Genomic DNA, 24,032 nt, shown 5'->3' with positions numbered 1-24,032 from the left:
TCTCATTACATTACTAGTGTAATAATGACATTGCATGTCTGGTTTATTGGGAGTTTGTGGAGGCCCTGCCACCCTATTCTTGTCCCCTGGAGGTCCAGGACCATATCTGCTTTATCTTTATAACCCTTCCAGTGCTAGAACAAGGTCTGTGCTTTAGAATCATTTCTGGAATTGAGACTGATAGGCTGAAATTGACAGGAAATTGACACTGAAATTGATAGGCGGAGGCCGTACTCCTTAAGTAGGTAACGGGTAGTCCAGATTTCACCCCTCCATCCCAGGATCTAGATGGAGCCCCTGGAAGATGAGAGCACAGATTTCATCGCAGGGGTCCCCAAGCGGGACTGCATGAATCTCCCTGAGCTTGCACGCGTGTTCCACTGGCCCCAGAGATGGATTTCCTGTGAAGGCAGTGGAGCTTACACTTAAGGGACTTGCGCTGGTGCTATGGGTGCCAGGAGGAGCTGAGAATTCTCGAGAGTTCCAGGTGGGAAGAGGAAACCAGGACGTAACTAGGAGGCATTTCTGAGGTGCCATTTCCAGTCCGTTGACTTCAGGGTCCCACGAGAGAGAACTGAGTCTTCATGCTCTAGTCAGCTGTCAGTCAGAGATGACACTCGCGCTACACTACCCACCACATTTCTAATTTAGCCCTCATTTTTTATTTTAAAAATTTTTTTCCATTATGGTTTATCCCAGGATATTAATATAGTCCCTTGTACTGTGCAGTAGGCCCTTGTTGTTTATCCATCCTATATACACGAGTTTGCATCCGCTGACCCCAGCCTCCCAGTCCGTCCCTCCCCCACCCCCTTTCCCCTTTAGTAACCATAAGTTTGTTTTCCATGTCTGTGAGCCTGTTTCTGTGTCACAGATATGTTTATCTGGGTCATGTTTTAGATTCCACACGTAAGTGATATCATACGGCATTTGTCTTTCTCGTTCTGACTTAGTTCGCTTAGTATGATCATCTCTAGTTGCCATTTGTAGCTGCAAATGGCATTTATCATTCTTTTTTATGGTTGAATAAGATTCCATTGTATATACAGACCACATCTTCTTTATCCATTCGTCTGTAGGTGGGAGGGGTGGGTGATGTGACAGATGACACTGCCGTGATTAGATTCTGTTCTATGGTCAAAGTAAAGAGGTTTTACAGGTATAATTAAGGTTCCTAATTATTAATATGACTTTGAGTAAATCAAAAGGGAGTTTATCCTGGATGTCTGGCCTAATCAAGTGAGGCCTTTAAAAGAATCTTCCCGGGCTTCCCTGGTGGCGCAGTGGTTGAGAATCCGCCTGCCGATGCAGGGGACGCGGGTTCGTGCCCCGGTCCGGGAAGATCCCACAATGCCGCGGGGCGGCTGGGCCCGTGAGCCGCGGCCGCTGCGCCTGCGCGTCCGGAGCCTGTGCTCCGCAACGGCAGAGGCCACAACAGTGAGGGGCCCGCATACCGCTAAAAAAATAAATAAATAAATAAAAATAAATAAATAAAAGAATCTTCCCTGAGAGTGAGATTCTCCTGCTGGCCTTGAAGAAGCAAGCCACGGTGAGTTCTAGAGCTGCAAGGAACTGGATTCTACCAACAACCAGTGAGTTTAGAAAAGGACGCTGAGCCTCTGATGAGACCACAGCCCCAGCCAACACCTGGATTGCAGCCTGTGAGGTCCTGAGCAGTGGGCCAGCAGAGCCAGCCCCTGAATCCTGACCCATGGAAACTGGAGACAAGAAACGTGTGAGGGCTTCCCTGGTGGCTCAGTGGTTAAGAATCCGCCTGCCGATGCAGGGGACACGGGTTCGAGCCCTGGTCCGGGAAGATCCCACGTGCCGCGGAGCAACTAAGCCCGCGCGCCACAACTACTGGGCCTGGCGCTCTAGAGCCCGCGAGCCACAACTACGGAAGGCTGCGTGCCTAGAGCCCGTGCTGCTCCGCAATGAGAAGCCACAGCAATGAGAAGCCCATGCACCACAACAAAGAGGAGCCTCCGCTCGCCACAACTAGAGAAAGCCCGCACGCAGCAACGAAGACCCAACACAGCCAAAAATGAATAAATAAATAAGTAAATTGGAAAAAGAAGAAACGTGTGGGCTGTTGCAAGCTGCTAGATCCGTGGTAAGTTCTTACACAGCCTTAGGTACCTGAGGGCAAGGAAAGGAAAGCCACAACCAGGGAAAAGGATTTGGCATTACCTGGCATCATCAAGAATGGATGCAGAAGCGGGGAGGGTAGAGAGAAGGACCTAAAACACGCAGGAAGAGTTGTTCTGGGTAATGATTATTCTTCCAGATGCATTATTTTGTTTCAGTGCCCCAGCACTTCTGGCAAGTGAGCATTTCTAACTCCATCTTACATGAAGATGCTCAGCATCTCAGAAGACTTCAGTCACTTACTTGAGGTCACAGGGGTAGCTTAGATTCAAATGGAGAGCTTCCCAGCAGCTCACGTCTCTCCCTTACATCACATCGCATGCCAGGCTCACTCTAGGCCTCGGGGATAGCAAGGCCCCCGAGAAGTGCTGCCAATGTGATCAAATTGGGGAAGTGCTGCCAATGTGATCAAATTGCAGGACAGAGCCTGGGGGCCTGCCGATGCTGCGTTAGCCCGCTGCTCCCAGAGCACAGCAGCTTGGGACATCTGTTTCCCTCGGGAATATCCTCTTTAAATTCCACCAAATTTTTTTTTTCACAAAAAATGCTTGCATAGAGGGGGGAAGGATGAGCTTCTATATGAGCATATTTATATCCATAGATATTCCACACCATAGGGGGTATAAATCCCAGAGGGCTGACGTCAGCAGCTCCACGCTCCGATGGGAAACTTGAGGAAGGCTACGGTTACCAGCATTTCCCAAACTTACTCAAAAAAGAAACCCCACACACGCACACGCGCACGCGCACACACACACACACACACGCTCTCGGGCCTGCAGAGGGAAAACATCCACTCCTGTCCAACTCATCTGGGTCAGGCAGACCCTTATCCCGACTTTCACTGCAAGAAGAATTCTCCGCCAAGTTGCCATGTATCGCTCCACAGCCCTCAGGATAATAATCTGTTTGGCTTTTTTTTTTTAATGTGGCTCAGAATAGTTTTTTCTCTGCTCAGATAATTTAGCAATATTCCTTCTCCCACTGGTCTCCTCCCTGTCAAGTACCTCCCTGCCACATGTATCTGAAAGCTGGCCAGGGTTCTTTCAGGCTCCTGGGCATCTCTATTCCCAAACCTCCCTCCACTTGACCTCTTTTCATTGAAGATCAGGAGCCTGGCGTTCAGCTGAGGACAAGAACGTGCTGGTGGGAAAAGGGGTCACTCTGTGTCACAGATACCAGAATGCCCCTACCCCCTATGTTCACATCTTAAACCCCAGGAACCTGTATGTTACATCACATGGCAAAGAAGGGTTAAAGATGCAGGTAGAATGAAGGTTGATAATCAGCTGACCTTACAACGGGGTTTATCCAGCAGGTGGGCCCAGTATCATCACAAGGTCCTTAAAATGAGGAGGGAGGCAGAGACGAAAGGGCAGGGCCATGTCACGTGAGAAGAACTTGACCCATGATGCTGGCTTTGAACGTGAAGGAAGAAGCCAGAGACAAAAAACATGGGCGCCCTCTAGAAGCTGGAAAGGGCAAGGAAACTATTCTCCCCTAACTCTTCCACAAGGGAAAGCAGTCCTGATAATACTGTGATGTCAGCCCAGTGAGACCCGCTTAGGACTTCTGACCTCCAGAACTGCAAGATAATAAATTCTTGTCACTTGAAACCACTCAAGTTGTGATAATTTACTCCAGCGGGACTAGGAAAGAGATGCCTTGTGTATGAGTGTGTTTCATAATGACTGAGATACTCGTGCACATCTTATCCTCCGTAAACAGGCCTCTGGGGACAGGACTCTATCCCCAAGAGAAACAAGGATGGGATTGCCCCGCCTTTCTGACATATCAGGAATTAAATGGTCTAGTCCAGAAGACCTCATTTATACCAACGACAGGTCAGTTCCAAAGGGTGAACTCAAGGATCCGAGAATTTGGGCAAGGCCCAAACTCAGAGCATTAGAAGCTGCCCCAGGAGCTGTGGTCTTATCAGGTCTTCATCTGTCACCCGCGGATCTTTGAAGGGTTTGGCGCTGTCAGACATAAGCAGGCGTGCACGTAGTAGACGATACTTCGACGCCCACGTGCACAGAAGGTTGCAAATCAATTCAGCCCAACACTCTGTGTGTATATAGTTCCGTGTTCTTTTCTGTGCTGCCAACGATTAAGCAAGCTTCTCGAGAGCAGGTCTTAGACCCTCCCTCCTTGAGTCCCACTCTACTGAGCGCCCCCAAAGGGCTTCCAACTCGTGTATCTCCCCCAGGAGGGAGAGCACTGTGTCCCGGCCGCACCTGCAGACAGCCCGAGTCAGGTTTGTCCAGAAAGAGCGTATCCCAGAAGAACGAAAGGCGTTTCGTTTTCTCCGTGGACGTGTATCCAGGTTTGGTACACGGGGACCGCGACCTGTATGCTCCGTCTCTGCCTGCGCAGACGGAGAGAGGACGTGCGCACCCTGGTGCGTTGGAAGCCTCGGTTATTTGCCAGGGGGTCCAGCCTGCCTGCCAAGCGCGGTGCGCCCCGGCAGCGCGGGCGCGCAAGTGCCCTCCCGGGGTGGGCCACGCCCGCCGCCCGCCGCCCGCCGCCCGCCGCCCGGCTGGCAGGCTGCAGGGAGGGAGGCCCCCTCCCCCCCGGGCTCCCCACCCTCCCACCTGGCCCGCCCACCTGCGCGCCAGACGCTGCGCGGCGCCCCTCCCCTCCCCGCGGCTCCCGGCTCCCGGCTCCGCCCCCCGCGCGCGCCCTCCGCATCCCTGCCGCCCGCCCCCGCGCCGCCCGCAGCCAAGAGTTCAGACCGGCTCCCGGGACTCCTCCGGCTGCTCCGCGTCCCGGGCCCCGCTTGCCACTCCTGATTGGCTGAGCTCCTGTCAGTAGTAAAAAAGGATCAGATAGCAAACTGGGGACCTTCATAAAGGCGTGGTGGGGATGCTCGAGGAGCGCGGGCAGCCTATGACATCAGCCGCGCACGCCTGGGATGCCGCGGGGCCCCGCCAGACCCCGAGGAGGCGCAGGGTCCCGCCAGCTGGGAGCGGAGTAGCCCCGCGCGGCGAGGCCGCCACTTTTCTGGGGACACTGGTTTCGGTCACTGGCTGCCACTGTACTCCTACCCGGGGGAGCTCGCGGAGAGCTGGATGCATTCTGGGTTGTTAACCGCGGTCAGCTGGGCTCCCGGGAGCCCGTTCCTGGTGGAAGTCAGGGGCCATCTGGCCAAGGGACCAGCGGCTCGCTGAGACTCAACATGACACTCCTGGGGTCTGAGCACTCATTGCTGATTAGGAGCAAGTTCAGATCAGGTAGGGCTAAGGCACTTGGCGTTCCTTCTTCAACTTTTCCTCTTCTGCGCGTCTCAACTCCACACTGCTTTCCAATAAATGTTCCAAAGCCAGCGCCTTGGCTACTTCAACTCTGTTCCCCAAAAGCACATTTGGCAAGTGAGGAATCTTATGTGGCTTGGGGGGCCTTTAATGTCTTCTGTTGTAAATGCTTTTTGAGTCACAGAGTGTGGTTTTTGTTTGTGAAAAGGCCAGTCCTTTTACTTTTGTCTCTATATTGGCGAGTAGAAATTCTGGAGGGGTCCATCCAACAGGAGTAACCTTGAAAATGAGCAAATAGGGGATCTCAAGTTGGAGAGCTGCACAGTATCAGTCAGAATTGCTGAGACGATGAACCTGATGCTGTTGTATGAGATACAGGAGTCAACTTCAAATGGAGCTAATCCAAACAAATGTATTTCCCAAAAAAAGTCACTTGGGGGAAGTAAAAATAGCAAATTTGGAGCACACCAAGTATTTAAAATGACATCACTGTAGGAAAAAAAGAAGTCCAGTGCCACAAATATTTTTTCCCAAACCATCTGATGTTTATAAATGGAGACTTTTCCCCCAAATTTCTGTGTTAGTGGCGATAGAGGAACTTCTCAGAGGACGCTGAGTGAAGGTGAGTGGAGAGGAGACGGGCCTTTGACTGCCTCACACGTAGGGTGGTAACTCGCCCCTGGAAGGTGTTGATGTGTGTGGGTCTCCACACCGAGACGGGGAGACTTCTTTGGTTCTTTCTCAATAGCTCTGTGTAGAATATCGGTTTTATAAAAGTGGTAACAAACTGCTCAGTAAATGGTACAACTTCCGCCTAGAAGATGGGTTACTTTATATAAACTGTGATGTGAACATTTCCCATAACAGGTGTTAGAAGGACGCTGGCATAGTTTGCTAAGTTTTCCGTAGCCCTTCTAAGTGGGACCACGCAGCATTTCACTTGGACGGATGTTACCAAAAAATGAGAAGAGTGGACGCTGGAAAGGAGGGTCCTGTGGGACTTGCTTAGCTGCTCGTGGCTTTTAGACGTCTTTGGGATCCACTGGAGATTTTCTGTGGCTCTGTACCGTCCAAGCGAGATGAACACTTGAGAACGGAGGCAGCTACAGGACTCAGCGCCCCGAAGATCCGGGGCAGGTCTGCCAGGGACTAGGTTCTGTAGTGGATTAATCCATCCTGTCCTTGCCGTGGTGCGGTGCGGCGGTTGGTCTGTTAATCCACTAGAGACATGGCCACCGCTTTGCAATTTGGTCAAAACCGCAGGGCAACACTGCCACCTTTCTGAAGAAGAGAGGATGTGGATTTGTTTTGCAAGAAGCTACGCTCATTCCAAAGGCACCCTTGCCATTTTCCTGCAGGGGCAGGGGAGGAGCTGGTTTGTCTCTAGATGGACTTGGTGATATACTTGATAGTAGAATTGCGAAACAGACTTAGCAAACGAATGCTTCCTTCAGCTGCGGTGCAGAGGCAAGGGAGACAGTGCTCCTAATGCCTGCTTTGGTGGGTCGGCGGAGTCCTGGTGTCTCCCAGGTGGACCCTGCAGACCTAGACCCTGGAGCTTCCGAGAATTCCGTTGGCAGCCTCATTTTTTTTTTTTTTTTTTTTTTTAAACTGGGACAGGCTTCTGTGTCACAGGAAGGATTGCTTTGGGAAGACATGCTATCGAAGCAGACATAGGCAGACTTAATCCTCTACCTTTGATAAACAGGGAAACGGGGTCTGGAAATGGACAAAGTGGTTTGGTCCTCTGAATTCAAGGGGTTGATAATCTCCTGAAAGATAGAGAAGACAAGTTGAATGTAAAACTAAGTAAATGTAATGTTGAGGACGGGGATATTTCTTCCTGGAGATAATTACAGCCATAGCCGCAGGAGCACAGAAATCGGGCTGGCAGCATGCGAACAAGAGGGCCTCTTCCTAAGAGTCCTCCATTTATTTTATGGCTAACAATGAATAAGGAAGGCCTCTTCTCTGTTTTGATTTCTCTCTCTCTCTCTCTCTCTCTTTCTCTCTTGTTTTCTTTTTTTCCTCTTCTTCTTTTCTTTCACAAACTACTCAAAATGTGAACTCATAAAACTCTATCTCAGGGCTAATGTTTGCTTTGATAGTAGGCTCTGGTGTATTTCATTTAAAAAGTTTCCAAAAAAAAAAAAAAAGAAAACGAAATTGATCATACCACGGGGCCTGTGTGTAGGGCTGGTTTGTAAGGGAACAGGTAACTAACTGTTTTGACTCTGAAACTGACATGTATGGTAACAGCTTCCAACTGACTTTCTATAAGCTGTATTCCAGTGACCTTGTTATTAACTGCAAAGCAGTGCTACTGGAGCAATAAACATGAAAGTGTACATGGGCCAAAGTGTTTAGTGATATAAACTCATCTTACCGGAGAGGCTGCAGGGTTTCACAATTGAATGTGCAGGTCTGAAGTGCCAAACTCTCCGGGTTTTTAGCAGGTGCTTCTCCTTATCGGCTGTATAACCTTGAACCTTAGCTAAATTACATAACTTTATCTGCCTCAGTTTGCTTCGTTTGAATGATGAGAATGATTATAGGATTGTTGTGATGATTAAATGTGATACTACAAGTAGAGCATTTAGGAAAATGCCTGGCACTTAGTAAGCCCTCAAAAAATATTGTGCTGTTATTTAAATTCTTAGAGTGGTCCTGGGTTTGTCACTTCTTCTCTCTGAGTCTTGGTTACTTCATCTGTAAATGTCAAGGTCAGACTAGGTGATTTTTCAGACCCTTTAGAAACATCTTATGGTTCTCTGAAAATGCAAAGGTTGGGAATAAGCAAAATTGTGATTTGGGACTGTGTGCCAGTTGGGTATAAATCAGAGCAGTTGACTTAAATGCAGTCAATTAGTGTTGCTTTTAAACTAGCCACATTTTTATTGTTTTTCATCTTTTCACTGGTGTTATGTCAGTATCTGTAATCACTATCTGTAATCAGTATCACTGTCAGTAATTTTCCTCAATACCATAATTCTTGTGTCAATAACACACAAGTACCCATACGTGCCTACACACACACACACACACACACACACACAGAGGATCAAAAGGAGAGAGAGAGCTCCATTAGTGGGTTTGCCTCCTAAAGAACTATTGTGTTTCTTTTGCTTTTTTCTCTTTTTCTCTTCTTCCCAAACAGCTCACACAATGGCAGACTCTGGTTCCTGCCATGACCTTACCTCCATCCCCTGAAAACTTAGGGTTGTCAGATTTCACAAATAAAAATACAGGATGCCTAATTAAATTTGAATTTAAGATAAACAGTGATTAATTTTTTAGCCTATATTGGGAGCATACTTTCACCTGAACTAGGAACTCTGCATTTTCTGTGGTAACTAGGCTATTAAACTATATATATATTTACCTAATTTAATTGACCTTTTCAGATCTTTTTTTTTTTTTTTTTTTTTGCTGTACGCGGGCCTCTCACTGCTGTGGCCTCTCCCGTTGCGGAGCACAGGCTCCAGACGCGCAGGCTCAGCGGCCACGGCTCACGGGCCCGGCCGCTCCGTGGCACATGGGATCTTCCCGGACCGGGGCACGAACCCGCGTCCCCTGCATCGGCAGGCGGACTCTCAACCACTGCGCCACCAGGGAAGCCCCCAGATCTCATTTTTGTCATCTACAAAACAGAGAATTTGACTGGTTCATCTCTGCAGTTGCTTCCAGCCCTAAGATTTGATATTTTCCCAAATGAATGGCCCTGAGTACTTCTGTAAACTTTTGAAGACTATAAACTTCATAAAAGTGTTACTGTGACATTTTTTAACTGTCATATCCTCAGGGAATGGGACATAGAGTAGATGCTCAATAAATTTTTCTCATGTGGATAAATGAGTAATTCACACCTACCATCTTTATAATTAACCCATTATTATTCTAAGATTATTCTAAGATTATTCTAAGATATGATTATTCTAAGACAATCGTTTCAATTGCTTCATATGTTCAGTCTTCTTTTCTAAATTTCCTTGACAACTTTTGGATGTGACGTTTACTGGAGCACAAATATCTATTCCCAAATTCCATTTTGCTACTGAAATGACCAGTAGAATATTGGTATATATTCTAATGTTGAAACAAAGATGAATTTTGAAATAAAATTATTTCAGTGATACAGAAATTTACTACTTGTTTACTTAATGTGCTATCAAAATATCTCTCACTTGCCCATGGTTACAACATTTTCCTGTAACCACAAAGGCAGAGCCTACTATATGCCAGGTGCTATGACAGATACCGGGAATTCAAAAATTAGTGAGATTTTACCCCTGCACTCAGAGCTAACTATAAGCTAATAAACATAAAATATACAGGATAATCCCCCTATTTTAAAAGGCCAATTGATTAGCAGCCTTAATTCCCCTGTGCCATGCGTTCTAGTCAGCATGGGCTACTATAACAAAATACCATAGGCTGGGTAGCAAAACAACAGAAATTTATTTTCTCACAGTTCTGGGGGCTGGAAGTCCAAGTTCAGGGTGCCATCATGGAAAGGTTCTGGTGAGAGCTCTCTTCCTGGCTTGCGGACGGCCACCTTCTCTCTGTGTCCTCACGTGGCACAGAGAAAGAGAGACAGACAGACAGTGAGCTCTCTGATCTCTTCTCACAAGGATACTAATCTCATCGTGAAGGCTCCACCATCCAGACCTCATTTAAACCTAATCATTTCCGAAGGCCCGCATCTCCAAATACTATCCCCATAGGGGAGTTAGAGCTTCAACATGGGAATCTGGTGTGTGGAGGACACAATTCAGTCCATAGGACCATGTAAGGTAACATATTCATTGGTTCCAGGAATTAGGATGTAGACATCTTTGAGGAGGGGACATTATTCTGCCTGTGACAGCAGCTTGCAATAAGGCATTCCTGACTATAACCCCTCCACGTGCCTCTCTCCTACAGACTTTGTTCTGTAGCACTTTTCCTTTAATATAGATTATTCAGCCATAATACCTGTGTTTTCCCCAGGGAGGTCCACAGAAGACTAACTCCACAGTATGTTAAAGTTTTTCAGCAGGAAATTTTCAAAAGAGAGGTAAGCCAAGTATAGTGAGAAGTTAAATTGGATTTTTAATTGCAGGATTTCTGAAGCCTTTACTATTTCTCATGTCTATTATGAGCTTCTGAAAGGCAGGGATTCCAAGACATGCTTCACCTTTGTTCACACAGCATCTCAGAGGGCAAGTTTTAGCTGGACAAACATTGTGGAGAATTCTTTCTGGACAGAAAAACTGACAGTTTCCGACAGTGACGTCTCCAATGGGGTTCACCTCTGCATCTAGGAAGCTGGCAAGCCCTCCGCACCCAGCCGGGCGAGCGCTCTGTTGCTTTTCCTTCCTGGCTGCTTCCTCCCGTGCTGGGTCCCCCCTTTCACTGCTCAAACCTCTGTTATTTGTTGGCACCCATGCCCCACCCCGGGAATAGCCATCAGAGGATTATAACCCATGTCCCCAAGGAGCTCACAGGCAACCTGAAAGGTGCTGAAAAAAATGCTATACGAGAGTTACGTATTTATTCATTCATTCAACAAACACGCAGGAATATTTCTTCCACGTTTCCCTTGTAATGGAGACTGTGTTAGGAGCTGGGGGTTCGATTGGGAAGCAGCAAAGACCCATCCCATGTCCTCACGTGGGATGTTAGAGCTGACCCTCTAATACCCTGTGCGTGGTTCCTGCAAGCCTTCTAGAAGTCCACATGAGAACACAGTCACCGGGATTTTAAAAGATGAGTGTGTTTTAAGTCCTAAATGGGAATTTTAAGCTAGTGGAACGTTCAGGGACCAGCCCATCTACTTCAAACCACTGCATTCACCTCATATACCGGGTGGTGGCCGTCCTCAGCATCTTAATTACTGTAGCAAGAGCCCCAAACCCCCCCACCTTAACCTAAGCTGCCTTATTATTATCCATAGCTCCGATCACTATGGAGGACACTAAACATTTTACTTGATCATTTGGTTATTTGTCCATGAGGGCAGGAGTTTTTGTCTGTTTGTTCGTTTTCACTGCTCTATTGGCATAGATAAGGCACCATTAACAATGCCTTGAATAGATACGTTTTATTTCCCCCCCCCCAAAGACTATTCAGAAACAAAAGTACCCAGTCTATGTTTTTACATATATTTTAGGCATATTGACGTAGTGGTGCTTAAGACTAGAACGAAAAGAAAAATGAGTGAATATAAATATAGAATTCAGAAAAGTAGTTACCTCTGCAGTAGGAGAGGCAGGGGTAAGAGCTAGGCATGGAGCCTGAGTAGGTTATTGGCTTCCCTGGTGGCGCAGTGGTTGAGAGGCCGCCTGCCGATGCAGGGGACGCGGGTTCGTGCCCCGGTCCGGGAGGATCCCACATGCCGCGGAGCGGCTGGGCCCGTGAGCCGCGGCCACTGCGCCTGCGCGTCCGGAGCCTGTGCTCCGCAACGGGAGAGGCCCGCGTACCGCAAAAAAAAAAAAAAAAAAAAAGGTTATTGGTGGTGGTCTTAGGTTGAGCAGGGGTGACATGCACATTGATTATTCAGCAAATGAATTAAATAATGGTCATTCATGGGCCGATGATGAATCCAATTATGTGTGTCTGGGGTCTTTGAAAAAAATTGAAAACATAAGTTTTTTCAGACCGTAAAGAGTGGCATTCGTCTTTTATCTGCTACAGTATATGACAGACACAGTTAAGAGTCTGTCAAATAGGACTGAACCAAATTGAATGGATTCTGATCTCATTGGGTTGAATTGGAGAATAACAGAAGTACCTGCAGTGCTCAAGCCAGCACTCTGAGGAGTTTACAGACCCCCCAAAAAAGCCAGACCCGAATAGGAGATGTTGGAACATGAAGGTCTTTCATCTCCTTTATTTCCATCTTACTAGCACGAACTCACTGGGCCTCTAGCAGATGGTGATGAGCTATCTTGAATCTCTGCCCAGATCAGGAAAGTGAAGCTGGCCGATGTATTTTCCCAGGTATCAGTCTTTCCGGTCTCACGCCCGCTCTCCTGTGGACAGAACTGTAGGGGGAGCCCATCACGTCCACTCTCTGACTCCATGATCTTGGGAAAGTCAGTGCAGCTCACTGGGCATCTCTCTCCATACTGGTAAAATGATCCCTGCCATTTGTGAGGGAAAGAGTTGTGTAGAATTATCAAGGCTTTCTTCTGCAGAAAGACGTCTCCATTCCCCACGTGGGACGGGATTACTTGACCTGGTGGCAAGAATTGCACAAGAGAGAAGCATGGAGTAGTGGTTTTGATAGACATAAATAGGATTTAAAAAACCAAACAAAACCACCCATTAGCCAAATAATAGTTTTTTGCAGCCTTATGATTTTAGTATTGAGTTTTTTTTCAACTCTATTAAGCAGACAGTGTTTGTTTAAGTCAGTAATTTGCACTAATTTCTATTCTGATATCATCCAGAGCAGCTGGTAAGTCAAGCTTTACTAAACTAAGTACATTTGCATTATCATTCTTAGAGGAAAATACAAGGGTCTCCAAATTTTTTATGATGTGTCATTTATTGCCAGAAATTCGGAATAAATAAGGCTGATTCCTGGCTTTCGATTTTTACAGAGCACAGCAAAGTGCCCTCAGACACCACTGAAGGAAGAATAATTTCATTCTTTTCTCCTGTTGGTTGAAGGAAGATACATTCTCCTATTTCTCTATAGATACCACTAGAGTAGTTCTGTCCCATTCCAGTCACACCAGTTGGCATTTGCCGTATTCAGCCACCTTAGATCATTAGAGAAAGCGGTAGAATTCTAGCAGTAGACACAGTGGATTAAGCCACTGTGATATTGTGAAACGTATTTATTGGGTTCCCCCGTGTAGAACCTTAACCACCACCTGGTATGTGCAGCGATGATCAGTGAACACACAGCCTCTCAAATGCTTAGCACGTCCTCTGCCTAACATCTCAGTTTGAACTGCCACTCAAACAAGTTATCCATCCTTCAATCTGCATCTCTTTCCCCTTGGACTCTTAAGTGGTGCAAAGTCATCAGTTCTTTCTCATAAAATCTAGTCCAATAGCCCCTAGGAATATCCCCATTTCACAGATAATGACTGGAAAATACCCCATAAGCTGTTTTGACCTTCCTGCCCCCAGGAAACACTCTCCTTTCAGGCAATCATTCCGACTTCATTGTCCTCAGGACTGACTGGGCTGGCTTCTTGGTCTGAGGGAAAGTTCCACACGGGACTTTCTGATACTCAAGCTCCAGACAGGGCCGTGGGGCTTCAAAACACGCTAACTCCAAGGAAATGCTATTCAACATTCATTGAACAATCATTTCCTCAGTACTTCAAATGTCTTTACTGTTTTGTGTTCCCTCCCTGCCCTTGTGCAGATGCGAAAAGAACTTTACAAAGCTATGGTCAGAGCGTATGCCTAAATTAAACTCAGCCTTTTTATCAGTCAGCGTGATATCATAAGCAGTTGTTCAAGCTGCTCCATAGTAGCATAATTCTTGTTTTAAAGACTGTGTCCTACTCCACCAAGTGAGTACATAATAATTCCACTTGTATTGGAATATTAAGCCAGTTATAATTTTTGTTATAAATAACAGTACTATGAAAATCTTCATGAACATAGACTTTTTCTTCCTCTGGATTGTTTTATAGGATGCTCATCCTTTACAGGAAATATCCAAGTGTGGGAATCATGGATAGGAATCTTTATGATCCGCTATGGCAATGCACCAAGCTTAACCTTAGTCCTTTTCCCACACGGCAGTGAACATTTGACCCTGTGATAGAACTAACTCAGAGTCATCTTGGATACTCATCCAGTGCGGACTGGTATTCAGGGAGCTTTTCACACCTTTTCAGTCAAGAATGAAAAGGGAAAGGAGCCACAAGGACCTGATACCTTTGGAAACCTTTGGCTACCTCTGTGTGATCTGCTATTTGGGGACCAGATGTGACCGTGTTACCAAATAAGATTGATGCTTCATCAAAGGAGAAGAGAAGAGGACGAGGAGTTACTGAGGACATGTTATCTATGACATGTTCAGTATCTCATTTAATCCTTACAAAAAATGCCATGAAGGCTTCCCTGGTGGCGCAGTGGTTGAGAGTCCGCCTGCCGATGCAGGGGACACGGGTTCGTGCCCCGGTCCGGGAGGATCCCACATGCCATGGAGCGGCGGGGCCCATGAGCCATGGCCACTGAGCCTGCGCGCCGCAACGGGAGAGTCCACAACAGTGAGAGGCCCGCGTACCGCAAAAAAAAAAAAAAAAAAAATGCCATGAGACAGGTATGCTTATTCCGTTTTATAGATGAGGAAACTGAGGCTCAAGATGTTAAGCAACTTAGTCGGAGTAACATAACTGGTAAATGGCAGAGACTAGGTCTGATCCCATCTGTGCCATGATGACCGTCTCTATCACAAGCTAAACCTCGCTTCTCCCACCCTCCCCCTCCACTGCCCATCCCCCACACACGCACTTGGCCCAGTGGATTTAATTCTACGTTCCAGTGGAGTTCTGGACTACAACTTCAGGTTTATACCCAATTGCCGTTATTGTCCGTGATTTTCTAAATAGCCATTTACTAAGCTACTTGATTCCAATACTAATGAACCTGTAAATTATACATGCCATCTCTCCCAAATCCCAGGACTTTTAATGAAACTTGAGTATTTTAATCTCAGTTTATCTGATTAAAAAATTTCAAGAGATTTTTGAAAGCCAACAACAACAAGAACAGACTTGCCCTAAGACACTAAACATGTAAGAAATATCAAATAACAGAGTCAAGTGGTGGTTGCCAGGGGCTGGGAGGTGGGGGAAATAGGGAGAGGTTGGTAAAAGGGCACAAACTTTCAGTTATACAATAAATAAGTGACATGACATAAAATATTAGAAGGCAGTTTTAAATTTAGCACTCTCCCCAAACACACAGAGAAATGTCAGTAAATTCTAAATATCATGCTCATTTCTTGATCAAAAGGCAGGGGAAAAAAAGACAACGTTTTTGTATTTTTAAATTTTTTATACAACTTTTAAAAGTTACTTTCCATTTACAGTTACTACAAAATATTGGCTGTATTCCCCATGTTGTGCAATATATCCTTGAGCCTGTTTTATACCCAGCAGTTTGTACCTCCACCCCTCTACCCCTTTATTACCCCTCCCCCCTCCCACTGGTAACCACAAGTTTGTTCGGTGAGTCTGCTTCCTTTTTGTTACATTCACTAGTTTGTTGTATTTTTTAGATTACACATATCAGTGGTATCATACAGTATTTGTCTTTTTCTGACCGACTTACTTCATTTAGCGTAATTCCCTCCAAGTCCATCTATGTTGCAGCAAATGGCAAAATCTCATTCTTTCTTAGGGCTGAGTGATATTCCATTGTATAAATGAACCACGGCTTCTTTATCTACTCCTCTTCCTCCATCTGTTGATGGACACTCAGTTGCTTCTGTATCTTGGCAATTGTAAATAATGCTGCTGTGAACATTGGGGTGCATGCGTCTTTTCAAATTAGTGGTTTTGCTTTTTTCAGATATATGCCTAGGAGAGAAATCGTTGGGTCATATGGTAGTTCTATTTTTAGTTTTTTGAGGAACCTCCGTACTGTTTTCCACAGTGGCCGCACCGACTTACATTCCCACCAACAGTGTACAAGTGTTCCCTTTAAAAACAAAATACTCTGATAGCTGAAATATTTTAAGCTCAGCAAGTTAGGGATCGAAACACACCACAAATATACCAAAAGCATTCAAGCATAGAACAGAGCCTAGAATGATCCATTCTCAGTGATTATCTCTGGGTGGTGAGAAAATGAGTAATTTTTAATTTTTCTTATACTCTTTCTTAGATTCCTATTTTCCTTATTTTGATGATCTATTCAGTGTCTCCTGTGTCTCCTATAGTAAGCAGGAATGACTTTGGTAATACAGGAATTAGCAGTGGACATTGCTTGCGTATTCAGTTTTAAGCCATGCAGTCGTAGGAGATGAAACATTCCTGAACTGAGGAACAGCTGAAACAGGCTGGCTGAACACCTGGGAGGTTTAGGCGGTTATAAATTCCCACCAATCCAAGAGCACATTCACATTCAGACTATAACCGAGAAAACTTGGTCCGCAGCTGAGACTGAACATTGGCAACCCCTCCGATTAATTCGCGTTGGAAAATTCTAACGTGTATATCGTGATACAAGGCCTTCAGTCTCGCTGACCTGGGGTCAAATTCTGGCTCCACCTTTCCTGGTCGTATGAACTTGAGCATATCCTTCAAGCTCTCCACTCTTCCGTCTGTGAAGGTGGGAACAAAAGTGCCTGTCGTGTGGAAATTTTGTGAGGCTTTAGTGAAGTGACAAAAAAGGTATGTGACCTAGTGCAGGGATGGACTTGTGTATTCCGTCATTGGGAACGGTTTTATTCACGGATGAATATTCGCGATTCTATCATTATTTATATCAATATGCTAGAGGAGGTTAATCTGCAATATTTAAAATTACTTCAGGGGCTTCCCGGGTGGCGCAGTGGTTGAGAGTCCGGGTGCCGATGCAGGGGACGCGGGTTCGTGCCCCGGTCCGGGAGGATCCCACGTGCCGCGGAGCGGCTGGGCCCGTGAGCCGTGGCCGCTGCGCCTGCGCGTCCGGAGCCTGTGCTCCGCAACGGGAGAGGCCACAGCAGTGAGAGGCCCGCGTACCGCAAAAAAAAAAAAAAAAAGAAAAAAAATCACATTGTTTCTAAATTTACAACAACCTTATGGTTACCTCGTGAGATTTGCTGCTACTTGTTCTCGTTTCTTTTTACCCCAGGTGCTGTTTGAGAATGTTGCAGATACTCATTGTCATTATAGAATTTACACTGTATTCTCTAAAGTGATTTATATACGTACCATCACTTCTTCCTTCCCTTTCAAAGGAAATTTTGAGAAAGGCGTTACTATCATTTTCATTCTCCAGACAGGGGAAGCTGTCGTCCAGCTCAGTCTTTGTGTGTTTCCGACGAGAGCCCCAGGCCCTGTCTGGGACCTTTTGCAAGGTTACCAGTTGGCTGTAAGGATTAACGTGGCCCATGGCTGTTCTTCGGGCTCCACTGAGAGCCCCAATCCTACACCCTTATAGTCGAAAATATTGTTCTGTCTAAAACCGAAACCAAGGCGAAGCGCTCTCTCCAGAGGCAACAGTGTTTGAGGATCAGACAGCGCTCTGCTAAATTAGAATAGCTTTGATTTTTATGGTGCATTAAACTCTCAAGTTGATATGCTTATCTTTTCATAACAACTCTGTGAGATTACAGAACTGGTCGTGCAGTGGAGGAGATTTAGAGTTTGGGACATTAAGAAATCTGCCCAAGGTTACTCATTAGATTTAGAACCACAGTTCTGGGCTCCCAGCACCACGTTCTCGGTGTGATCCTCTGAGGAACATGCAGCCTGGGAGGACATCGATGGTACAAAGATGGGCCGATGCCTGGCCTTGGCTCCCAGCAAAATAAATGGTCCCTCTGCCGAGCGCGTTCTTGGCACGTAGCAGCCGTCTGCACTGGCTTCAACGTTCAGAGGGCTAGGTTAGAGGGAGAGGTGAAGTTCAGCAAGTTCGACACAGTATTAGCTGGGAGAGGAGAACAGAATAGGCATAGAAATGGCAAAGCAGCCTTTGGCTTTAGTGGAAATCCAGTCTCTGCAGAAGGTTCTGGTCTTAGCACATAGACTAGAACCCAGCACCATGGAATGTCCCAGAGACAGAAAGTGTTCTTAAATGTTACGTTTGGTTGTTTCAAAACCTTGTAAAAACAGTAGAGCCAAGATTATTTTCTAACACTTAAAAAAAATTTTAATATACCTACATTTACTATTCTCTCAAACTTTAAAGGTACAGTATATGTGTACATACATATATATACTCACACTATTATATATTATATATATTTATATCAATCACTATTATATATATCATGATTATATAATGGTGTGAGTATATAATATATACATATAGGTCTGTCGTATATTATGTATATACTATATACTTCATATGACGGCTCAAAGATCTATATTCTTTGTAGTGTTACACATGCTACAGAAAAATTGAAGGGAAAACTCGACATGCTCAACAAAGGGAGAATGTTTGAAGACATTGAAATGTAATATAACGTGCACGTTATATGTGGTACTTTCAAAGAAGAGCTAACGAGATGGAAATATGTTTTATAATCAGAAGAGTCAATATGTGCTTTCAGTGCTAGCACAGTATACCACAGGCTTCGCTTAGGATCCCAAAAGAACTTCAGTCTCTATTCCAGGACTACGGCGACGTGGAATGAAAAACTTCCCCTTAATTTGGAGAGAATTCCTGTTCCTTGCCCTCGTAAAGCACACCCTTGGTTCCAAGTTCGAGTTCGCCTTTCTCACCGGTCCTCCTCTGGGTGCCTGCGTTCACCTCTTGAATGTCTGTGTAGTCATTTCTCCCAGCTCGCGGAGTCTTAGTTTGATCACGGAAGTGAGCCTGTGAAATGGGTCTAATGATACCTTCCTTAGAGGGACGGGAAAACGAGGTTCAGAAAGGGTTCGTGACCCACTGAAATTCACACGCAGAAACATGGCGGAGCGGGGCTGAACCTGGATCTCGTGATGACCCCTCCCAACGAATGGTGGACCCTGGGAGGCGAAAATCAGAGTCCCTTTCCTCCAGGACCACCCACCGCCCCAGCACCAGCTTTCAAGGAAAGCAGGTCAAACAGCAGGTTCTGGTCCCTCAGGCCCCCCCTGCCCCCCACCCCCACCCCGGGATGGCACACTGCCCACCTAGTTCACTCATGGCTCTAGGCCATGGACACATAAACAAGTGGGGAAAGCCTCCGGAGGAATCTTGATGCCCACATAGAGCCATCTGTCTTCTGAAATGATTGTTTGAAATTGTTTATGTCAGTTGCCGAGTTTCTGCTCCACGCTTCAGGGACCTGTTTGTGATGGAGGAAACAATTTCCCTGCAGCCGAGCGGTCAGGGCTCAGCGGGCAGTTCTGGTGACAGCGTGGCCTGACGCCGGCTGGTCCCCCCCACACACAGGGGTAGTAGCTCTGGGGCGACGCACCGCAGTCCCGGTAGAGCACCCCAAGAATGATTGGGCGCCCACCGTCTGCTGGGTACTGCTCTTTAGTGCCTCCCATGCAACAGTCCTGTGGGGCGGTACCTTGGGTCCCCCTCCGTCCCCCCACATTCACAGGTGGAGAAATTGGAGGACCCAGCCCCGAAGGGCATTTCACAAGACTCCACGACTAGTAAATGGAAAAGCCAGGACTTGAACATACGCACCCCTGGCTTCAGAGCCTACGTCTGTCACTGCTGCTCTGTACTGCTTCTCACGGGCATGTAGGCCGGCCGGAGCTGGCTCTCCCATCCCGTCCTCCCCGAGAGCAGGCAAATCGCGCCTTCTGTCCCCTTGGTGACATCGTCAGCCCCACGGCACATCCACTCGAGGCCTGCGTTCCTGCTGCCTGGAGAGTCTTGAGATGTTGTGACATAAAAGCCGTCAGCTCGCAAACCTGGCAGCTGGCTGCGTGAGAGAGAATTCCTTTTGAGGCATGAATTAGTCTTCAAGGGTTCTGACAAACTGAGAGTGTGGTGCCGAGGGAGGAGGCTTGGAGTGAACAGACATCGTTCTCAAACCTGAGACCGTGCGTCAGGCTTGATCGTTGAAATAACCGCGTGCTCGTTCCCAGCCGGTGCTCTCTGGATGTGAATATGCCCCCTGGTTTTCACCCAACACGTGCCCGACGCCGGAAGCTGGCCTGAACTCGTGTGCCTCAGTCTCCTCGAAGGAAGCAGGGTCGGGACGTCTCGTGAGGTCAAGAAAGAACAGTGGTACCTGGCCCCAGCCCCTCCCCTGCACGCGTGTCTGCTCCTCTGTGAAGACCACCAACGCCAGTCCGGCAGCCCAGGCTCCCCTTCTCCATCACACCACAAAGGGCACGTCGGTCCCCTAAGCGTCATTTTCTCTGCCTCTGCTCTGGATGCCCCCAGCAACGGATGGGTACACAGTCAGCCTCTGTCCTTCCTGGTCACGGTGACCACTTAGCTGCACACAGGGCAGCGGCCGGTCGAGGGAACAGTTACTCTTGGTACCTGGACTCTGAAGGCAAAGGAGCAGGGCGTGCTCACGTGTCAGCAGGACACACAAAAATAATCCCTGGCTTTCAGCCTTGTTTGGGAAACACGGCCAGGCTTGGGGCAGGAAGAGTGTAGACAACCCGGCCTAAAAGGCCACAGTCTCTCAGTTCTCACCTCCCCCCCCCGCCCCGTCTCCTCTGTACTAGGCGGGTTGATGCCCGTGCACCCCAAAGGAAGAAAACATCGGACCCACGAGTGACGCAGCCTGCTCCCGGGAAGGGGTTTGTCCCAGAGTCGGAAGATGCCAGGGAAAGGAAAGAATTCTGTGAGTGGGCCACCCGTTGGGCAAGAAGAGGGCGGTTATTTCTACGATCTGGGTCCGACAACATCAGCTTCCAGCTCTGAGCATCCCTGAAACCTCCAGTGGTGGTCCTGCTTGTTACTTGCCAGGAAATCCTCCACTGCCCTGTGCCTGACGGTGTCCTTGAAGGCAGTGATGTCAAAGTCGGGGGTCGTACATGAAGGCTGATCCAGCCAAACTCAGGGTAGAGCTCAACGAAAAGAAGTTCAAGGCCAAAATTATGGACCGATAACGACTGCCCCTTCTGAGGGGAGAGCTTTCAGCCGACTATTGCTCTGTCGTGCCCAGGGCTTGTGGTCTTTACCTGGCATCGGCTAGAGAGGACGCAACATCGACAGGCATCCAGGACGCTTCCCATGACATGCTTAACTTGGCTTCCTGGGTCTGCCGGCATCATGCTCTGGGGTGTATGTTTTGCCACCTCGACAGACCCTAGGTCTGCACCCCTAGGAGTTTTGACTAGTGGACCAGGATTTTAAAATAGAACTCGAAGCTTTGCTTGCTTGTGCTGGTCGCTTTCCATCACCACCGGCTGCCCCTCTTCAATGCGACTCAGTAGGGAGCTTCTTGGTTTGCAACCAGTAGAGAATTAAATCTTGAACAAGCTTCAACAAAAAGAGAGCACTTATTATAAGCACCCCGGGCCGTCTCTTGGAACTCGGCAACAGGAATGTGGTTGATACTTGGAGGAGAATGAGCTGGAATTGGGGATTGGAACACCTTCAGGCCACTCTCCCTGGCTCTCCCCATCCCTTTTAGTCAGCTTCACCATTTTCCCAGTCCACGTGGTTGAAAATGGCCACTCGCGACAGCTCCCAAGTAGATCGCTCTTGCCCAGTCCGATTTCCAGAATTCCTAGGGAAGAGCCCAGTCTGGCTGGGGGGAAATGCCCATCCTTGGGGGAAAACTGAGATCAGGAAGAGAGGCCACCCTGTGGAAACATCTCAGCTACACAAAACCCACCTCCACAGCAGATCAGAAAGGCTTTTCCTTGTAAGTTCAGTGGAAAACCATTCAGAAGAGAATGAAAGGCAGGTACGACTTGCTTCTTATTTTCTTCTTTATTCCTCACTCTGCCAGGGACTTTATTGTCAGTATCTCCCCCTTTCTCACCAGGGGAGCCAAGTCTTTCGGAAATGGAAATTACCCATGCGCGCGCGCGGACGCACACACACAAAATGGGCTGTAGTTGAGTAGAGCTGAAAGGAAGCAAATGAAGTGCCATGGGCTTAACAACTCCATTTATTTATTTGCCTAAGTTTCCTGGGAGAAAAGATCAGAAAAGCCTCTCAAAGTCCCAAACGATGTGAAGCTTCCCTTTCATAATGTACCCACAATTGTAATGATTTGTTTAATGTCTTTTCCCTCCTAGGCTGTAAACTTTTCATAGGCAGAGTCCGTGACCGCTTTATTTGCAGCTGGATCTTTAATGTCTAAAACGGTATCTAGATATTTAGTAACAGATCAATAACTATTGAAAGAATGAAATGAAGGATGAATGATTTTTTTTTTTGCGGTACGTGGGCCTCTCACCGCTGTGGCCTCTCCCGTCGCGGAGCACAGGCTCCGGACGCGCAGGCTCAGCGGCCGTGGCTCACGGGCCCAGCCGCTCCGCGGCACGTGGGATCCTCCCGGACCGGGGCACGAACTCGCGTCCCCTGCATCGGCAGGCGGACCCTCAACCACTGCACCACCAGGGAAGCCCAGGATGAATGATGTTAACTCACTCACCTTACTGCCAAGTTCCCAGATGAAAGCGTGGCCTCAAAGCTCCTGACAGCTCTACCAATTTTGCTACCAATAATTATAGTAACAGTGCTTTAGTCGTGGTTTTATTTCTTCTTTGCCAAAGTCTGATGAAAGAAATTGTCATGTAAATTTGATTCACCTGTCTCTGACTCTCTCTCTCTCTCTCTCTCTCTCTCTCTCTCCATCTTTAATTTATTATCAAGACATAGTGATTCTTCTTTTCCACTTGTTTCTCAAATCTTTCCTCTCCTCTCCATTTTCACCATGTCCAAGTGACCTTTCTTGCTCTACCCACGGAGCCTGATAAGAGCCTTCACGCCAGCCCCATCTCCGCCATTCGTGTTTAACACGAGATTATTTATCCCCAAATCTCAATGTTACCATATAACTCTGTGCTCAAAAAGCACCAGTACTGGACTTCCCCGGTGGTGCAGTGGTTAAGAATCCGCCTGCCAATGCAGGGGACACGGGTTCAATCCCCGGTCTGGGAAGACCCCGCATGCCGCAGAGCAACTCAGCCCATGAGCCACAACTACTGAGCCTGAGTTCTAGAGCCTGTGAGCCACAACTACTGAGCCCACGTGCCACAACTACTGAAGCCGCGCGCCTAGAGCCCGTGCTCCACAACAAGGGAAGCCACCACAATGAGAGGCCCACACACCGCAATGAAGAGTAGTCCCCGCTCGCCGCAACTAGAGAAAGCCCGCGCGCAGCAGTGAAGACACAACGCAGCCAAAAATAAATAAATTAATTTTTTTTAAAAAAAGTGCCAGTACTGCCGTCTTTCTACAGGATAAAGTCTGAACCCTTCAGCGTAGGTTTCAAGGCCCTCTGTCCATGAATCCCCACTTCCTTTTCCAGTATTATCTCTTACCGCCCCGCGATACGAGTCCCTCTCCTTGAAAAGTTGGTGTTCTGGGGCGCACTACGTATCTGGTGAGGGCCCGACGCAGCATTGTAATGTGGGGTCCTTTGTTCAAAATGATCACAGTTTCAGGTGGTGACAGCACAGCGTTAAACTAAGCACAGGGCCCTTCTGAGCGTGGGATACTCATGGCACAGGTCATATATGCTCATGAAGCTGGCTCTGGCCAGGAGGTACCATATTGATTCCACATTCCAATTTTTAGGCATGCTTTTCCCTTGATCAGGAATTCCCTTTATCACCCATCTTTCCTATAAGATTCTCCCTTGCAAATGTAAAGTTTCCATTCTTTTATCCTCGGTACCCTTCTGTGACTATGCATTCTTTCATCACGTGTTGCCTGACCCTTTATTTATCTAACTCATGTGTGGGCATCTTCTCTTCTTCACTAGATTAGTCATGCCTTAAATTACTCTGTATCACCCTCAGTGTCTGGAGATGCCTCGGCCAATAGCAAGGGACTGTTAAATACTTTTTGAGAGATTGAATTGGTAGATTCATGGGGGGGCGT

At 47.3% G+C, this 24,032-nt stretch overlaps 1 protein-coding gene and 1 long non-coding RNA gene across 10 annotated transcripts in view; one reads left to right on the top strand and one right to left on the bottom strand.

Moving 5' to 3' along the window:
* The first annotated feature begins 4,879 nt into the window (after positions 1-4,879).
* Positions 4,880-24,032, top strand: part of MYOCD (myocardin) — a 93,927-nt gene continuing 74,774 nt past the window's right edge. For 3 of the 8 annotated variants that reach the window (XM_059048513.2, XM_067021505.1, XM_067021502.1), the window contains exon 1: positions 4,897-5,381. In XM_059048513.2, the coding sequence (XP_058904496.1) occupies positions 5,327-5,381 (55 nt within the window). In that variant the 5' untranslated portion in view covers positions 4,897-5,326. Of the gene's footprint in view, positions 5,382-5,930; positions 6,025-24,032 lie in introns of those variants that run through there. The other 5 variants (XM_067021506.1, XM_067021501.1, XM_067021500.1 and 2 more) reach the window with 3 other exon arrangements.
* Positions 7,987-16,023, bottom strand: LOC136793189 (uncharacterized). 2 transcript variants are annotated; one of them, XR_010838150.1, is made up of 4 exons: positions 15,690-16,023; positions 12,302-12,621; positions 9,872-9,964; positions 7,987-8,173 (listed from the first exon to the last, which is right to left on the bottom strand). It is a non-coding gene; the product is annotated as an uncharacterized lncRNA (long non-coding RNA). The 2 variants fall into 2 exon arrangements; XR_010838149.1 differs by lacking the exon at positions 7,987-8,173 and having other exon boundaries at positions 9,847-9,964.

The sequence above is a fragment of the Kogia breviceps genome, chromosome 19, assembly GCF_026419965.1.
Source record: "Kogia breviceps isolate mKogBre1 chromosome 19, mKogBre1 haplotype 1, whole genome shotgun sequence".
Lineage (NCBI taxonomy): Eukaryota > Metazoa > Chordata > Mammalia > Artiodactyla > Physeteridae > Kogia > Kogia breviceps.
Note: the sequence above shows the minus strand (reverse complement) of the source record. Positions and strands in the feature narration are given on the sequence as shown.